Genomic DNA, 20,906 nt, shown 5'->3' with positions numbered 1-20,906 from the left:
AAGTCTTGTCAACAAATCTCTACATTATTAATCTCTTCCTCAAACTACCCACCAACAGTGGGTTAAACAGGAATAGCTAAGTAGTTTAATAACATATAAATATTTCTTTATATAACTTAGATCTTAGACCATACACTGTGGATGGACCAATGTTCACCTCGCTCATGTAAGTGGTTGCATATAAAAACGGATGACGAGTGTGTATCAACAATATTCATATATTTTTGAAAGTAAGCCATTTTTTTTCTCATTATATAATATGAAAAGTGCTAAAGATTTTAATGTGTTATTTATTAATATATTTGCTCCACACAAATTTGAAAAATTAAATTATGTCTGTTTGTTATACTGTTATTAGTCTGTCTTCAACATTAATTTTATCAAAACAGTAAAAGAATATTAAAACACATGTTTTTCACAACATTTAAAAATAATATACATTATTTATATATATTCATTAGTATAAAAATATATAGTTAACAATAGAATAGTAAAAAATGATATAATAATTTACAAATTTATAAATAGGTATAGTATACAAAAGTAAAATTACATAATAATAAGTAACAATCACGCTTTACGTTCACAAATATTGTTCATTTTCATCTCGTGTAATGTCATTGATTCAATTCCATTGAGATCAGGTTGAGCTGTAAAAATAATAAATTTTACATATTATAATTAAAAATACATAAAAAAATGTATGTGTTTACTATAATTCAAGCATTTAATTAAGGAGAGAATAAAGGGTTCACCGTTTTATATGAGCTGTGACAATTTAACATTTTTTTAAATTAATTTTTCCTGTCTATCAACATAATATATGTAGATAAGCTTTAATTAAAATTCTACACAAAATTAAATAATACTAGTCTAGTAGTAGTCTATTATAATATAGGAATAGCGTTTAAGTTGAATTTTTTAGTGGTAATATGTAACAATAAGTTGTTTTATTAATTTTAGTTATAAATTTAGAATATGTTAATACATTTATAAAATTTAAATTAAACAGGAAAACGCACTATGGGTATTCCAGCAATTGCAAATAATATGTTATAAACTGTATAACTAAATGCATTTGCCTACGAATATGTGATATAATATTTTGTATGAACAAGTTTTTCTTTTACTGCATAGAGTGAATGAGTAAATAAATAAATATTGTATAAATGAACAATTTTCAAATGAATATAGTAACTAAATGATTTTTCATAATATTAAATTACATAATTTATTTTCTCCATGGGGCGCATGGGCCATGGCTAGGTATATCGTATATTAAAATAAAAGTTATTTACCTATAATTATATAGGTATATATTTGTATATTTTTAAATTAATTTTGTCCGATTTAATATTTTTATTATTTATATTAACTTTAATTTTCCCAATGGCCAAGTTGCCGAGGGTTATTTCTTAAAAAAAATAATTTTAATTTGTTTTTAGTATTGTTTCAAAATAACTTTTATACTGTTATCAGACGTTTTGAACAAAATTTAATTTTAAATAACATAATTTTGTATTTTTTGACAGAAATAGGTAAGAGAATTAAATGAATTAATAATCATCAATAATTTTTAAACTTTGAGGAATCAAAAAATGTTATAAATTATAATAAAAGAAATTACGAGTCTACCTGCAACGCGTCACTTAAAATGTTCTCGGATGCAATTTTGAATATTACATATTTGTATTAAAATAATATTATCAAATATTCATTTCACTTATCAAAAATACATCGTCTTCAAGTGTAATGTAATACTGCAAGTAATAACACACGCGATATTAAACTTTACGGAGTTCAGTGAAAATATACAAAGATGATTGGAAATATAATTTACTTATGATCAATTTTATCATAGGTCTATTATACGCTTAAATGAGTTTTTTTGTTAATTTGTATTTTATAGCAGATATTTTAAGAAGAATATAAAAGGAATTATTATATTACATTTTTGATTACTGAGTTACCTACCCTCCTTCCCGCCACCAATGTGAATTGTTGAAAAAAAGTAGAAAAATAAACTAGTAGGTAGCGTTAATTCACTAAAAGTGAGTGGATTCTTGAAAATTTATTTTTTCATATTTTATCAAGCTTAAAAACTCGGTTTACGTGAAAAGGTTGATTTTACATGGCACCGAAATATTGTACTGTAAAGCTATATCATACTAAAATTAAATTTCTTATTTGAATCTTGAAGCGAGATCATCGGCAAGATTTTAACATTGAGCGTGGCTTCCAGTATCGCCGCTACACATTCTTTGGCGTTCATCAGTTCGAGTTGACACGATTCGGATTTCAGTTCACTTATCAGAGATTTGATTCCCTGTAAAAAATTAACAAGAGATTAAAATACTACTTTCGCACATACAATAAAAATCAAAATTTATAATTTTTTTACGTATTACACCACAGGCAATATTATTACAGTGGGTATACTTCAAAAATCAAACAGCATTTTGTTCTAAAAGCCGCCGGCTTGATGGAGTGTAGATAGTCTCATAGGAAGTTAGTTTATAGTAGTCATACCATAAAAAGTTGTGAAGCACTGGTTACAAGTTTACAACGATTGTATTATATAATTAACTACATTTTACAAATTGTCAGGTGAGTACACGTACTTGAGCAGCCGTGAAGTCGGTCTTGTCGAAATGTACGCAGTCCACAATTATAAGATTCGGTTTGTTCGGACGTTCCGAAGAAGACATCTCAGCAATGATCCGCTGTCGCATAAAGTCCACCGCTGGGAACAGCAGCCCACTACTGGGTCTGACCACCCAAATCACGTTACCCGAGTTCTAAAAAAAATTAGTTCGTCGTTCAAATTCAGCAGGTTAATAACTATAGGTTAATTAATACATTTTTTTTATGTGATAATGATTAATAATCGTATGTTGTAACAGAGTTTTGTCACAACGATTGGAAAATTCTGATTATTGTAGGTATACCTTGATGAAAAATTATTTAAAACCAAAAATTATTGGTTTTATTTCAAACGTTATTATTCGTTCATATATATATTTTTAAATTTTAAATGCTGACATTACATTTTATTGTGTAATTTTTATTTAATAAGATCTCAGGATTAATATTATAACGTAATAGTCTACGAGTTAAACATAAATGATAACTATTAAACACAGGAATAATTTGATTTATGACTATTAATATGTTTTTATTTATATGTGAGTTAAAAAAAAAATTGTACATCATAAACCTAAAACTAGGTTATTTTACTTGTAAACTTTACAGAATAAAGTTTTGTTGTAATAAATATAAACTAACCAAACTTTTAGGTTTCACTCACTATTCGAGTGTTGGACTAGGATTTCCTTTTTATTAATTTTAGCGAATCGCTCGGGTTGATAAAATATACAATGATGGAAACGAAAAAGACGTGTTTTGTGTTTACTCACAGTTTCTTTTTCGATGGAAATCGACGGTCTTGCACTGCGATAGAGCACGCACAGCAAGTCGACACAGATTCCGAACAAAAGTCCCAGCTCGACGTCGAATATCAAACACGAGACGAACGCGGTGGAGAACGGTATTAGATCACGTCCTGTGTAATAGAACCCAACGTGAGTTTTGTTAGGCATTAGATAATAATATTATTGTGGTCTCAACGTGTATTGTAGGCATTGTTGAAGTTGTTCCGATTCAAACTATATTCAATATTGGCATGTATACATATTTCGTTAATATAAACAAATGTCGAATAGTAAAAAGTGTCCGACTACAAATACCTAGGTACCAATAACGTTTGAAATTAATATGAAATAATAAAATAAAATATGTATAGGTACGATACTATCTATGTTACATGCGTACACTGTTATAGAAATGTATTATATATTATTATGTTTAAAAGATAATAATTAGTCTTATGGAGGTATTAGTAATTAATATGCTGATATCATCGGTGGTATTGTGGTTATCACTAGAGAGATATTTCTAAAACTCGGAGGACGTAAATTATATCCACATGATGGATCTAATGCAAAATGTATACCTATCCAACAAGTCTTAATTGAGACATCTGTGGTGGGAAGGGGAACACTAGAGTTTAAAGATATATTATCGAATTTGAAGATTAATATATATGTATATAATATTGAGTTAATTTCATGATATACTTTAAGTAAAATGTTGCTTGAACAATAAAAGAGCTAGTGACATAAGACATTGGAAATTGCTTTAATTCCTTCGGTGTACTTCTTTCAGACAATAGTACATCATATAATAAAAATTGTTAATAGGTCTTTAAACAGTTTAAACTCAAATATCAGTACCAAGATTTTAATTTTGTTGGTCTCCGTTAGGCTTTCAAATGTGGTCACAAGATTAAATTTGTATATTATATTATTTTTAATTTGTGAATTAAACGCTTTAGTTACAAAATGTTGATAACACGTTACCTAAAAGTTGAATTGATGTATAATCTTAAACACGGTACAGAACAGTGGTTTTGGTTTTGATATTGACTAATTAAGTATTCAGACAGTTATGGATGTTACTAAATATTTTTTAACCAATTCAAAAATTTATATCTTTTTAATGATTTTTATTTATAGCTTAAGTATAAAACCAAGATTGAATATTCCGGAAATCGTCAAAACTTTTTACCGTTTATATAATATTTATATTAAAATAATATGTTAAACGTCTTAAAACGTAAATACTTTTGCAGTTTGTGACACATGTGTAGATATATCACTCAAATTAATTATAAATAATTTATTTCTTAATTTGCAGATCGCTTTTTAAATAAATGTGGTTACTTAGTACTTACTATTGGTCTTCCATAATGAAATCACCATATCGTATCGAAACATTGAAGTCACCGCACATATAAGTACAGCAGACAAACTAGATTTGGGTATGTAATAGAGAAGTGGTGTCAAAAACAATAATGATAACATGCCCAGTATAGCTATAAATCGGTTTTCAAAACATTAATAATATTATGCGTAAACGGGTAGTTTTATAATTGGCAATTTACTTGTAAATATTGAGCTGAATGTTGTGCGGACACCGGTGGTATGATTAAGTGCAGACCTTGTCATACTTCCCGCAACGGGCATAGATCCCATAAACGAGCTGAAAATATTACAGAATCCCAACGCTATCATCTCTTGTGATGCATCAACTACTTTTCCACCACCTGTGGAAAAAAAGATAAGAGTTATTGTATTATGCGATTATTATAGATAAGGATGCTCTGTATTGTAGGTATGTGATGAATTATTAACCAGATTGTACGCACAACAGATATCTCTAAGATTTCCTCTAATCTATAAAATGTATTAGATACACAAGTAACTTCAATGCATATTTGAAATCAATTATTGAACAAATATGTAATACATTTTATCATAATTTAGCATTATTCTATATTATATAACATTGAAGTGTTGGTAAATAATATATTAATATCTATAACGTGTTATTTGAAATGTAAAGCTGAAAATTAAACTTGCATAGGTACACAACATATATGTGTAAAATTGTTTGCTTGATGCAGTAGAGTCGAGTAGGTAGCGTGATCAACAGGTAAACGTGACGACACTCAAAATAGCATAGCCAGTAAATACAAAAATATTTTATCTAAGGAAGAATAAAAAACAATCCAACAAGGAAAACTTAACATCCACCCGTAGTGTTCTCATCAGGGTTAGCCTAACACAGTGTATAATATATTAGGTATTCTATAAAAATATCAAAAATTTGATTAACTTACTGAATGCCTTGGCGACCGACACTGTGCTCAAAATCGATACCAACGGTACAACTATCGCACCAGGCCATAACCTGGACAAACCTTCCAAAAAGGTAAACTTCTCGTCTTCGTCTTCGTAGTCCATGAACGGAAACCGAAATTGTGGTATGCCACTAGCTATCGTACCTAAAAATATAGAAAACGGTGCACGGTAATACAAAATTAATATATTTTATCTATTATTGAAAATAAATATTTTACTGTGAGTGCTGTGCATTACCTGTCAATACTATTGGTGATTGGCCTTGTCTGATTGAAAAATATGCGATTATCGACGATACGATGACCACGAGAACATTACTTCCGGTTGTCAATAAAAACAATATCACCGAATACGATTTTGCTTTCATTCCTTTAGCGTTGACTCTTATGGATTTCAAGCTCTACAAACGAGGCGCAATGTTTAAACTGAAGTTTGGTTAACATTATTCATCTGTCATTGTACACTCACCTTCAGTCCTATCAGCACAACGATACATATCAGTCCCATAGCGGTGTCTGGTAATCGATAATGTTCAATGTGTTCAACAAACTTTATCCACATTTCCATGCAGTTTTTGGCCTCATAAGAAATTCCGAACAATCCTTTCAACTGTGAGGAAGCCATAATAATAGCTGCAGCCGATGTAAACCCACCCGTTACCGGCATTGATACGAACTCCACGACGAATCCTACATCGGATGAGAAGAAAAGAACCAATTTAGATGGTATCTGCTGTAGTGTGAATCAAAGTTATGTTGGAATTGATAAGTTCAGTAAATAAAACAACCATCCACACTAGATGTTCGACCAATGAAAGGACTACGTGAAACTTTTGTGAATAATATAGGTACTGAGCATCAATATTCAAAAATAAATATAAAACTAATTAGTTTGAATCCAGGAATATACTTGAACGGTATTTTATACGTTGAAAATTGACATTTATATAAGAATAGTCAGCATTGATTTATGATATTTGTTTTTTAAATCATCGTTACATCTAGGCACATAAAATTACATTTGCCTCATGTCCAGACTGTTGTCTGTATGACATTTTTATAATACAATTTGCTATCTACTACGATTATTTTTTATAACATTTTGTTCCCTCTATAAATATTAAGAATTTTATTTTAATTTAGTTTATGCACGTTAAACACTGCGTAACAAAATATTTTAAAGGTTTGATCGTACAGAATCAACAGAATCAGTAGAAAATAAATCATTGTTCTATTCTGCGTTAAGCGTACTTTAAACAGGCACAACTCGTTTGAGCGCAGTATAAACAATTTATCTGAAAATCATTAACACGTTTAGGCGAATTTATGAAAATACCTCTGGACACAATAAAAGTTTGTACAGAAATGTTGGAAAACTTATGAAGTTGAAAAAAATATATTGAATTACATAAAAAAAATAGGACTACACGTTTTGCGGAGAAAAAATTATTTAAAATCACATAAAATAAATAAAAAAATTCATAATATGTATAAAAAAATATTGATAAATAAGAAACTAATAATGAACAAAAATTAAGTCAAGAGTTAAAAAAAAATTAAATATTCAAATATTTTTGAAAGATTATCGAGCTAAACTCCTTGCGGTGTCTTCTGGGTAGGGGGTAATAGGCTCAGATTTAGTGTACTATGTTAATATATGCGCAAAGAAATAAATGCGCTCAAACGTTTTATGGATTTACGTCCCTAAGGTGTTCTGTTTTGGGTTGGAAACGTAGCTTCTAATCAGTCTTTGCACTGCTTGCATTTAAGCATATTCGAGGTTACTAAATACTTTTTTTTTAAATTTTTAAATTATTGTTACAAATCACACTCCGTTAAATGGTATGGAAATAAATTGGGGTTCGATCAAATTTTATCGAATAACAAACTTGCTGTACCTAGGCGGAGAAGTCCACAGATGAGCTCGACAATTCCAGACACAAAACAGAGAATTACCGCCGTAGTTGGTAGCGCTGGATTGACGTAGTTGAAAGTGAGCAACGCAACAACGGATGCAGGTCCGATAGTAATTTGACGTACTGATCCAAATATTATGTACATCAAGCTACCGAAGCATGCAGCATACAATCCAAACTAATAAAACAATTCGTAATGATCAACACATCGCAATTAGAAAATATTTAAACATATTATAAAGTATACTCTCAAGTAGTTATCAAATATATTATTTAAAATTAGACATTATATAGGGTGATTTTTTAAGTATGCTCACCACTATTTTATCTTAAATAGTACAATCATTCAAATTATAAATTTTATAATTTTTAAGTAGACCATATTTTTAATATATTTATATTAATTAGTGACCTCTGGTATAGATTATGGGTAATTACCAAAGATAAATATCCAATATTGACATAATCACATAGGTATTGTTATAATTAGACTTTGATTGTTTTGTTATGGTTTAAAATGAAGCTAGAACAGCAATAAATTTGTATCAAACTATGTACTGCAGTGTGCAACAATGCAATAATGGTTACGAAACGGATTTACTCTTTCGCATGTTAGAAGGAAAAACATAATAAATTAAAAAATTAAAATTGCGAATGTGGTAACCTTTTCAAAGAACGTTTAAGCGTTTAACCATTTAAAAAACAAAAATATTCTGCCGATGATTTGTTAAATACATCAAAATTCAAATTAGAAGTTTCCGATTTCTAAAAGTTAAAGTACCAAACTTTATGTCAACTTAAAATAAGGATAATAGTCTTGCTTGGGTGGTGCACAAAACGTATCTACTTCTTAACGAAAATATGGTCTCGATGCACGTTTAAACATTTTAAAAATCGTGTTTTTGATAATTGAAAAAAAAGAGATGAGCATGGATGGTGAACTATCTTGTATGTACGCACATCCGTTCAGTGGACTTACGAGTGGGTCCAATCCTGCTAGCGACGCGTAAGCTATAGACTGAGGCATCAACGTAAGCGCGACAGTGATGCCCGACACGGCATCGTACAGCAAGTCCACCTTCTTGTACTTTGGCATCCATGTCAGTATCGGTAAGTAGCTGGCCAATTTGTTGTGTATTCGGTCGCTACAAGACCCCGTGTGTACCATGATGGCGTGTTATATCTTCGTCGCGGCGATAAACTGTTCGTTGTGCATCAATCGTTCGCTGTACGTTCGCCGGGTCGTGTGCAGGAGCATTTACAGCACTCAGATAGTCAGATCTCCGGATATACACTTTTGATACCTAAGTGATTTGTGTAAACAGTCCACTGTAACAGTAAAAAAAAAAAAGGATATTGAGACAATGGTTGGCATAAACGGGGGAAATACGTTTGGCGAATTTATACCAATGTATACCCAAAACAGAACGCTTTAGATCGTAAATCTATAAAACGTTTGGGCGTAATATATCCTCTCATAATAGTACGTTTGGGTGGATTTTTTTCTTTGCATAAACAAACATATTATAATACTAAATCTGAGCCTATTAGCAGCATTACCCAAAAGACACCACGAGGAGGTTGGCTCAATAAATTATTTGTTTATACTGCACCCAAACGGGTTATGATCGGTATAAACATGTGCTAAGGTTAATAGTAAGGCAAGAAGTTCACGGAGTAGTACGAATTAGGAACTAGGAAGTCCGGTGGTTAGTATATAATATATAATACAGATACTTCAAATATATATTTTTGTTAAGGGGACGCTACAGAGCACAGTATACTATCATATTGTGTTTCATTTATTTTATTGACTTGATTGATTGCTATAATGTTTTGCATGTTTGCATTTTTAAAAGAAAAAACTTTTCCTACAACAATCGGATCAGCGGCAAATTGGTCAAGGTGTGTACCTCGCTTTATAAACTAATCGACCGAGATGGATATCCGTCTATACGTCTATGAATGCTTTGCATATTTTTGAACGTGATTGAAACTGCTCTCGAAATGTTCCAAAAATCCCTAAAATCAATCTTTGAACATCTTGTCGAAATTGGTCAATTAGTTTTCGGGTGTCTTAGAACGACATATAATTTATATAATTTTATGAATCGACTCATTAGTTACTGAGATTATATTTTACATAATACAATATTTTACCTCTTTATAATGTTGTATAGATTATTGTATACAATGTTAAGGATAAATACATTTTACAGATGTTCAGTAGCAACCTCGTTTTTTAATATTTGTTAGTTTTCTGCAGTGGTTCAACTGTTATTGATTGTGATAATGCTATGAAATGTGCAAGCGAAGAACATATTTTTACAATATACATATTCGTTAAACGCTTTTAATAATCACTGTAACATGAAACGAATCTACACGGTACACTGACACTATATCGACTGAAACATTAGTGAACATTAGTTTTTTTCATTATATCAAATTAATATTAGTCCGTTATAGCCAGTAATGTACCATTCATTAGTCATAGGTTAATTAAATCATTGTATATGTGCGTAAATTATTATTAATAAGGAAAGGTGTTGAGATAAGGTAAAACGATTAAACCAAGTTTAACGACGACGAATCATTCATCGATATGCCTGAAAAGTGAAAAGAAGTTATTTATCATTGCACAGACGTATTCAAACAAGTAACAACAATAATAATATTGTTGAATGATTATAGCTTCATAACTGGATGACTATAATAACGTGTTCAGGATTATTTCAGTATATTATAGCCTATGAGAGTATAGGACACGTGTGTATAATAAATCTATGAATTATAAAATATGTTTTCGTTAATAAGTACTTCACCATAACCATACATTTTAAAAATAAAAATAAAAACCATACTAAAAATCGGTGAGAAACAAAAAACGTGTATTTAGCCAAAAATCATAAAATTTGTGTTGAAAAAACTAAAATAAATCTAAGACAATATACTCAAAGACAATATACTTAAAGACGACCGTATACATTTTTTGGAACCGTATAAAGTTACAAAACATTTATTTTTATATTTTTTTTGTTTTGTCCTGATTATTTTATCAATTATTCTGATCATTTTCAATAAGGATATTGGATATTTTATTTTAAAAGTTTTAGAGGTTTTATGGATTCCAGTTAATTCGTATGCAAGCCAGGGGGGCTATCGGGTTAATCGTTTTTGACATATCATCTGCATCTTTCGGTGTAAGAGATTCAATTAAAACGTTAAAGGCTATACCGATGGAAATTTACCCTTAAGACCGGAAGCCCTATTAAAAAACGTCTCTATTAGAAAATCGTACTTATATGGTAAATAGATAATACTTAGATCGTACTATCTACTAATTATCGTAGTACTATCGTACTAATTACTCATGTCGTCAATAAAAATGTATTTAATTAATAAAGTAATTTAATAATTTAATAATTTTACTGCAAACAATTAATTTAAATTTTATATACACTACTGAATATAAAAATATGTAATTGATTTATTATCAAGTTACTTATAAAATAATTTTAGTACAGTAACTTGTAGTTTAAGTTAAAATATTAACAAATCAAATATGTAAGATTAGATCGAATTGATCAAATTTCAAATACATACCTACTGAAATTATTGAACGAGTAGGTAGAATTGAAACAGAGAGAATTATTATATGAGCAATAATTTATATATATATATATAATATTTTATTTTTAGATGTATAGTATAGGAGTATTAATATGAAATTTTGATTCAGATAATACCTATTTTAAATAAAAAAAAATAAAAACGTTTAGTTTAATTTATTTTGCCGACTTATTAGCGGATTTTTCACATTTGATACTCAAAAATGTGGATGTACCTATTTGAAATACAATTCAAACGATAGACGATAGTCCATACAGTTTATATTATAGGTATGTTAAAGGTAAACAATTAAGTTACAATTTCATTTTATTGATTTTTAAGTTGTTTCTACGTTTTGGGTACGGAAGACTATACTATATAAAGACTTAAGACTTTGTGAGAATTTATACCTTAATGTTTGCAAATTAAATAAAACTAATTTCTGTTTTATAAATATATTTGTTCTGAATAGAAATATTTTACTTTTTACGTTTATATACTATACATATGCATTTTTTATTTGAAATTCCGAAACAAAATCATGAATTGGTTTCTTTAAAGTAAATATTTTGTCTTATATTTGTTTGAAATTTAGTGAGCAATAATATGACTTGATTATTAAGTATTGTATAAAATTGGTTCTATGCAAGTACCTATGCAAAACTAACCGTTTTAAGCATAAATAATACAATGTACCAAAAATTACGTTAGAAGGAAATATATGTATAAACGATGAATGCATGCCATTAACCGAATATTTTCGGAATACAGTTATAAGACAAACCAAATAGAGAAAAAAAAGTGCTAGAAGTAAAATGGTAAAAGATAATTTTTGTGAGTCATTTTTACTTTTTAGTAACCACATCTTGTTTTTTTTTTTATAATATAAATTTCCACTATTAATTGTTTTGTTTATTTTATGATCAACAGTATATCTACATATTATTATGTTGTTTTTTAAACCATAGGATATCTTTGCATTATACACCAATAGAAATAAAACTATTCGAAAATGTACATTTCGCTTAATAGCGCATTTATATTATTTCACACTTTTTGTCAATAAACTGTAAAGTGTATCATTGAAATCATTATTTAAATGTTTGAGCTGATTATATGGGTATTTATGACTTTTAAATTAATAGACGAGCTCACTTATTGGCAACTCAAATTCGAATATATTATGATAAAATAATCATTACAAACAGTACTGCAGGGTCAAATTTCGTATTCGAAAACGCGCATAGTAGAGCTGATCGAAAGTGTGCCATTATTTTATTGTTATATAAGATCAATTATTTCGACTTAACGTCATAACTCATAACAATCCTACGATTAGATAATGTGATGAGAAAGACTGAATGAATACGGAATCCCTGATAACCTCTACGAAGCAATGGAACCCTATGCCGACATTTAAGAAATAATTAACTTTATAAAAAATGTCAAATACACACACACACACACATATGTATATATACATATAATTGTAAGCTAATAACCTTGTAGTTGATGCTGTAAAATAAAAAAAATACTACGATTTGCTGTTTATTTACACATTTGCATCAACTAAAGTGTCGTATAATTGCAGTATTACACTGTAAATTAGTTTCTTATGATATTCTTTATTAAACTTTTTAATTTACCTATTGCATATTATATCTTCATATTATTATGTAAATTTTAAGAACTGGTTTTACACATATAAAAGTGTGATAGAAGTTGGTAACAAATGTCAGAGCAGTGGTAGTATTTCAAGATCCCGTCACCATAATGAGACTACCGAGTTTTAGCTCCATATACACAGCTGAGGCAGTGGCAATTTCTTTTGCCTCGGACCTCATAAAAACGAAAGGTACACAAAATTAATAATCCAAAGCAACTCACTAAGTAGGTACATTAATGAGTATTGAAAACTTCTTCAACCCAAATCAGATCACCAAGAAATATATAATCAACTCAACGTCCTTACTCAATCTGGCTATTCAATCACCTTGCTTTAGATCCCTAGCCAATGAAAGAGCTGACTAAATGCTCGTCAAGCCATTATACCTCCCTCCGATGCTATTAGACTAAATAGCTTCACCCTCCACGACGTTTTTGAAGACATTTTAAAGTTTCGATGTTAACTTCGCACAATATTTGTGTTCCAAATACACGACTTAAACGTATTTGCTATTCTACGATATTAATTTATGACAGGGTACCCCACCACGAATGGAATATATTTTTGTACAACATTGGTTTTTTTGTATATTATAAAATCAATGACATTATGAGTCAGTATAAAATATAATGCCTAAACACTTTTGTCCACATAAACATGTAAGGCACGAAATCCTGAGCGTGAGCCCTACCCCCTTGACTCTAAATCTAGCCATATTGTTTAAACTTTGTGAAATCGGCAGTGTAAGAGAGAAATATGTTTTGGACGTATTCAATTCACAGCTGAAAATAATTGTGGTAATCAACCATTACATAGTCCAAGATAAAGTGAACCAAAACCAGACAATGTAAACGAAAGCAGTCGGTAGAAATACATAATATTTTAGTGTTCCTGCTCATAATATGCCTTATGAAACGCACAAATTTGAGAAAATTATCAATGGTAATGTTAATGTAATGATCGAATTTTAAATGGGTCAAAGTGAATAACTGTGAAAGATTATGACAATATGACACGATCTAACAAAAATCCTGTTTGATTTTTTCATAATTCAGCTTTAAATGAATTCTACTATTGTGATTAATCATGAAGCTGTAAATAAAATAAGTGTTTTATTTTATTTTTGTATCAATTTATTTTATTTTAAATGTTACAATTATTTTATAATAATCACATCTATGCTCATGGTCCATGATAATTTTTAATCACATAATGTGAAGTGTGAATCATCCAAGGACTATTGTTGATAATATAAATATAAACATTTGTGGTTGGTATTGCTAGTAAACATATACTTATAATAATAATAATAATTTTATAAATCTTTACCGTCGGGATGAGTCTTTGTAAAAAGTATTAATGACCTTATATGATATTGTTATCATTGTTATGATTATTATTATTTTTTTGTAGGTATTTTAAATTGTACAGTAATACTCAGTCTTACGTTATCTGGTATTATCTCAAGGTTTAAAAAAATTGTACTATCAAAAAAAATTGTATACATTCATCACACCTGTAAGAATCTAATAATTTGGAATGGAAAAAAGGCCCTGAATAGGTATTAGTGTATTGTAGATAACAAGATTACAGCTGTAACAGTATAACACCATAACCTAACCAACCTGTTTGCAATAGCACAAGATGCATGGCGTATTGTTGATGTCGAATGACTTTGGATGGTTTGTTTGAGCATAATTCTTGAATTTTACAGAGGGGCTCGCACAGAGATTTTCTGATTCTTGAAAAACAGAACATATGTTTTTAGGGTTAACGTTCAGACATCAGCCATCGAAATTAAATCAGTTATCATATAATTGTAGATACATATCTTTGATCTGAATTTTATATTTGATTAAATCCACTTAAATGATTGCCAACAATGTGTGTGGTTTAAATTTAATATGGAAATTTAATTTGTTACGGACAATGTCGTCCAGGACCCGTTTCAATCAGTATATTATAATGCACTAAATCTACGCTTACTTACATAGAACCTTATAATTTATAATATCAGTACATGGTTTGATCACGCCATCACGGCATCAGAAATATAGTAGGCTCTATAGTTACTGTCTATACGTATATAGTATACTTGCACTTATTTATGTTTAAGTCTTAAAGTAGGTGTGTATAGTTCATATAGACACGAACAACCGATCTAAACCTATTTAATGATAATTAATATTCTGCCATGATGCTTAATGGAAAATTGAGATTTTATTGTCACGAATGCTATAGCTCATAGATTACGGGCTTACGGCCACTTTTGATGCGCTGTGCATTTTAAAAGAATAGAAATCCACGCCACGAACAAACGGGACACACAACATATATTTAAAAAAAAGCAAAGTGTAAAATATATAAAATATTTAGGTGTCTATGACATTTATTGTACATCAGCTGTTTTGAAGTATACATACGATCAAATGAATTATTATTTGGAAAAACGAATAATTTTAGGTTTCGGTAATACCTTATATATGTATATGTATACATACGTACATATTATACGAGCATATTATACATTATCGATTACATTTATTATTCATCACGATTATCAATTGGAACCGTTTTCGGAATTTATTATACAATCATTTTTGTTTAATATGTATAATACATTTAAAATTTTCGTAATTTGATAAAAAAAAAAACACGAAATACAATTTACACGATTTTATTTTAAACATTTAAATCTTAAATTTTAATTAAATTCGTTAAAATCAAGAATATACGTAAATTATTTTGTAGTAAAAATTCATAACATCTTGATTGTTGACACAAAATGCTTGAACATTTAACACAAGATTCTTCATTAACTGTTTGAACTCAAAAATTACGCTATTTTCATTTCAATAAAAACAAATTCAAAAATCAACTTTTAAAAATATTTATCAGCAATTTCTATTTTTTTAATAGATATCCTTAATTAGAACAAAATTATCAAAAATATTTTGAAAATTATTTGATTCATAATACATGTTAACTACTTAAAATTTTAAATGGTATATGGTATATCTAAAGTAGCCATTTTTGATTATAACGACGAAAACTGAGAGTAGATTTTGTAAAATACTGGTCAAAAATTTCAGTATTTTCTAAATTTGTTTTATTTTTCCTGATTATTTTGAAAAGCACCTACTGGGAATTTTTATTTTTGATCCCCGACAGCACAAACTAGATCTTATCATTGTTTTATAATTCTACATGTCACGTGATATACACATTTTTTTTTTAAAACCTACATCATTCTGTAACATTGCTCTGATCAGAATCTAAAAAGCTCATTTATTTATTTTATCTTTCGAGAAAAATAATTGTCACTTGTAAGTTATTGAGTATAATTCATTTGATAGTGAACATTTATGCATATAAATATTTTTTTTTTTTAATGGAAAAATCTGTCTTGAATAGCATTAATTTCGAAATCGTAAGCAACTATAAAATATTTTATTTTCACTATCTAATTTATTTTAAAATCAATTGCTGCAACATAAGATTTGAAAAATAAAAACGAAAATAAATATTGACAATGTGAATAAACACAGCGGAAAACCCATTTACCTACGTAATATATAGTAATGTTACTTATCAATTCATACAAGAGTAATGATTAGGTATACTATATAGGTACATAATATTATATAGATCAAAGTCAATATTTATATTTTATTGGCCGTGAGTATTTATCAATGCTAATTTGTGCAAATGGCTCAATAATTTTAGTAATACGAAATTAAACAAATTAATTTTGTTAGACGATTGTGTCATGTTTTAGTTCATTCATAAAATACGTAAACGTATGGAAGTCATAGCGTACCTACCGAAATGTGATTTTCCCTCCCATTGCTTTTAGATTCTGAGCGGAGCAATTAATGTAATGACTTTATTATTTTAGAACGATTGTTATGGTTTTTCTCATCACCTTTTTTAATCAGTATACATGCTTCAATCTCATAGATAGTTAACTTCAAACTTCAAAGGGAGAAATCTAAAAATCTGATGAGTAATATTATATTTTACACATTTTTTAAATAGACTTTTTAAGTTAGAATTTATACAAAATAGTATATTTAAACAATGAATAACGATTTTAGTTATTTTTTTAATAGTTAAAAAATATCTGTGGGGACAACACATTTTTATCTATATTATTATAATTTAGGTACTTTACGTATTGATATATTTTCAAAATATTTAGATTATTTTAAGTCATTGCCTTTATAGCATATTACGTACATTAACATTAAAATTAACTTAGTAATAATTTTATATAGGCTTATAGACCATTTCCGCTAAGAAAAGATTTTTTATGTTATGAATTATCATCGAATTCAAATTTAACACATCATTAAAGTAATCTCGCCAACCGGATGAGGATATCGGCTATCTATATCTGCTCTCTTTTTTTTGAAATTGTAAATATTATTATTTAATAAATACCGTGTAATAATATTTAAATCAAAAGCAAATATTTTTAGCATAGATTTTTCTTTTTTAATAGTCATTTTTTTTATAATAGTAATTTGTTGGATTAAAATGTATAAGATCATAAGATCACAACACGTTTACCATGATTTCAAAAGACAGTATTTTATACTTTAAAAAGTTTGTCTTTTTGAGTTTTAATCTCTTGTGAGTTGTGACTATAATATGATGCTAGAGGAAACGCTGATGAATGTAACGCTTCAATTTACAGTTTACAATTTGTGTAATCAATGCGATAGTTACTTGAAATCAACAAGTTTTTTTTTGTATTTATATAATTTAATAAAACTAAATTTATCATTTATCATAAATTATGAAGATATTTTTGAAACTTATCTAATTGTATTTATTTTAATAACTTGTGTAGTTGTGTGATTTTCAATTTTGGGTTTTTAGTAATGTATTTTTTAAGTTGTTAGCTGTATACGAGTGGCGATGGCACCTAAGTCCATACCTCAGAACCATCAAGCGAAATTAATACAAGCCATTCTAAACAATTACAGTTTTTTTTAAATTTACATTTGATATTTAGTTGTTTATTTTATATACTAATTTTGTTTAGATAGATGTGGCTTCCTATATTTAAATAATATCAGTTTTACTTTAAAAAACTAACCATGTATTTACTCTAATTATGTTCATTTCGAATTGTTTTTAAATCAAAATATGTAGTTAAACAAATTGGGTTGCGTGAAGTAATCCAATCTCTGTACCTAAGTGGTAAACATTGCTCCAAGAATAAATACGTACGTAAGTTAATCTATGGTTTATGAATTAAATTATTAAAAACTAATAATTGTGATATTATATTGTGGTTGATCTATTTAAAATTTAGTAAAATAAGAACATTTTTAGTGTAATTATTTACATTGATTTACAACTTATTAAACACTTAACCTAAGTTGTAAAATGACAATTTATAGTTATTATTGGTATATATTAGTTACAGGTTTATTATCAGTGCGTTCATCGAAAAAATATTTAACGATAGGTACTGTAAATTATCAAAATTAAAATTAATAATAAATATTCATTATTTTTGTAAACTATAATATTCAATATATAATTATTCTTAAAACGAATTAAGTTTTAAATAAAAATGTGTATACCTAATCAAATCACGAACAATTAAGATCAAAACAATATTATTTAATATAAAAATTTTCTGGTTGCTAATAATATTAGTATCCATATATAACACGCAGGGACCAATGGAAAGCACAATTTTTTGGGTTTCTCTGCGGGTTAAATTAAAATGTATAAAATAAAACTTACCGTATCCAAATATAGTATATACGTCTTTGATGCGGTACAATAGAACAAAAATTGAAGACGTCAACTACGGTCTCGGTCAACGCATCACGTGTGACACTATGAATTTTCGTGAACTAAAAAAACGTACAGAACCTCGGAAAAAAACCAACGCACGACCGAGTGGTAAACTTTTTAGTTGAATGGAATTGTTTTTGATTACCGTACAATATTATCTTTGTACGATTAATACATATACAATATACACACACACATATATATATATACAGGTAAGTAACTACTGCAGAAATCGACGAGATAAACGGAGACACGATCTAAATCGGTGCTAGCGTGCGCTTACAATATTGTCTCTACAATAACAATAATAAATTAATAATATGATATGAAACGAGTGGCGTGCTGCAGTGCGAGCGAGTATACAGATATTGTATACGTCTAAGAATGAAGACGACGATTATATACTGAAATATAATACAATATAAGCGTATTAAAAACACTTATATACACCGCGATCGGAGTGCGAGAAGATGGATAATCTCGTGTGACGTATGCGATAATATTAAATGTACTATGTTGTATTAAAAAAATATACAGCACTCGCGGGCAACGGTTAGTGCTGACTCTACAGCGTGTTCACAGGTCGCCTGCGTACGCTAATTTGACAGTAGTAAAATATTGTGACGATATATAAAACAGGTAACTATAGACAGGTTGGTAGGTGGGTAGGTAGTGTTATACCTACTATAATACCCATATAGTGGTATACCATTATGTATTTCGTATTCGGCCGCGGCGGGAGTGGGATAATCTCTCGACCGCGAAACATAATAATATAATATACAAGGTGATTCCATTAATGATAGTAGTAAACATCACTAATTTTCCTGGCAAAGTATAAAAGGTTTCTTGAAATTAAGTGATTTACCATGATAAAGTAACATAAAATGAATTTCATTTTGAAAAATATTTCTTATCGTTATTATTATTCTCAAATGGTTTACTGTAATGTACGAAAGCATTATGTTATGCACGTCTGTAATTTCATGATCTTCATGACTGTCAATTTCAATATAATATAATATAAAAATTAAATTTTGATCTTATAAATGAAGTCTCTAGATGAAATAAAATGAAATCTTATAAAACGTGACATAAATTATAATCACTATAATAATTAGTCATAACTCATAAATATCGAATGTATAAATAAACCGCGGAGTATTAGACCGATATATTTTGTCTGGTATCCCCTTCTCCTTGGCCAATGGCACAACACGTCGCTCTCGTTTAAGCTGAAATACTTATAAGTTATATTTAATGATAAACTATTCGTTCAAAATAAAAAATAAAAAATTGCTTGATAAAGTTATTCGTAAAAGAAATAAAATTTAATATTGTGATTAAAATTAAAACCATAAAGTGAAGTGTAATAAGTATAATATCGTAGTGCAAAAACCTAAATTGTGTACCTATAAATTAAAAAACTAAAAAATCTCACAAACGTTTGTATTTTCGAGTTAATGCATAAACGCTTACTTAAATTTAAAACGATCATCCTGTATATAATCTGAATGTATACTGTTTATTATATTATGTACACCGTACGAGTATAATAATAATATAATAATATTGTGAGACGAACCTTGAGATCACATTCGACTACTTGGCACGGTGGAGATCACCGGAATTTTCCTTATTTTCGGGTGAAATTCTCGAAACGCCACGCAACTTGGTGGTATTTTTCCCCTGTAAAAATCACAGCTTATTCCGACGTTTTGGCCAGTCACACGGGTGTGCCGCAATAAATTTAGAAATAAAATTCCGACCACACACCGTTTTCGTATTGTGTTCGACTTATTTCGTGCTGTGATTGACGTGAACAATTTGTCGTACGACAATATTGTTATAATTTTTTTATAGTGGCCAATCGTTATGGAAGTGCAATGAACGCGACGACGTGTATAATATTGTGATATTCAGCGATTTTTACACCGCTGAATATTGTCGCCAATTTTTATCGTATTCCTACTTTAACCGCGGAAAATATTAGAACAACCGTAAACGTAGATTTGCAGTCTGCACGCGATTCGATGAAGCGAAATATTAAAATATAGCTATATATCAGTATAATATAATATTATGACGAAAGTTCATAAATAGACAAATACAATACTTCATATTTAATAATAAT

General features: G+C 28.8%; 1 protein-coding gene across 3 annotated transcripts; it reads right to left on the bottom strand.

Moving 5' to 3' along the window:
- Positions 1-411: 411 nt before the first annotated feature.
- Positions 412-19,365, bottom strand: LOC107165525 (sodium-independent sulfate anion transporter-like). Of its 3 annotated transcripts, none has more exons than XM_089220282.1 (12): positions 18,719-19,365; positions 8,657-9,006; positions 7,660-7,855; positions 6,231-6,451; positions 6,000-6,162; positions 5,741-5,905; positions 5,003-5,164; positions 4,793-4,933; positions 3,417-3,562; positions 2,622-2,798; positions 2,170-2,326; positions 412-650 (listed from the first exon to the last, which is right to left on the bottom strand). In XM_089220282.1, exons 2-12 carry the CDS (start codon positions 8,843-8,845, stop codon positions 571-573), a joined length of 1,797 nt encoding a protein of 598 aa, XP_089076408.1. In that variant the 5' UTR covers positions 8,846-9,006; positions 18,719-19,365; the 3' UTR covers positions 412-570. The 3 variants fall into 3 exon arrangements, with proteins under 3 accessions (XP_089076408.1, XP_089076410.1, XP_089076411.1); XM_089220284.1 differs by lacking the exon at positions 18,719-19,365 and adding an exon at positions 9,838-10,074; XM_089220285.1 differs by lacking the exon at positions 18,719-19,365 and adding an exon at positions 9,888-10,074.
- Between the last annotated feature and the right edge of the window lie 1,541 nt (positions 19,366-20,906).

The sequence above is a fragment of the Diuraphis noxia genome, unplaced genomic scaffold, assembly GCF_037042655.1.
Source record: "Diuraphis noxia isolate RWA-SAM2 unplaced genomic scaffold, SU_Dnox_SAM2 contig0002, whole genome shotgun sequence".
Classification (NCBI taxonomy): Eukaryota; Metazoa; Arthropoda; class Insecta; order Hemiptera; family Aphididae; genus Diuraphis; species Diuraphis noxia.
Note: the sequence above shows the minus strand (reverse complement) of the source record. Positions and strands in the feature narration are given on the sequence as shown.

What these genes read in the sequence shown, in the direction of transcription:
- LOC107165525 (XM_089220282.1), bottom strand. Translation starts at nt 8,845, where the DNA reads ATGGTACACACGGGGTCTTGTAGCGACCGAATACACAACAAATTGGCC. An exon ending in TAGCAGGATTGGACCCACTC is followed by an intron (nt 7,856 to 8,656) that starts GTAAGTCCACTG and finishes TTGTTTTATTAG; the next exon opens with TTTGGATTGTATGCTGCATG. An exon ending in ATTCAGCTCAATATTTACAA is followed by an intron (nt 4,934 to 5,002) that starts GTAAATTGCCAA and finishes ACCGATTTATAG; the next exon opens with CTATACTGGGCATGTTATCA.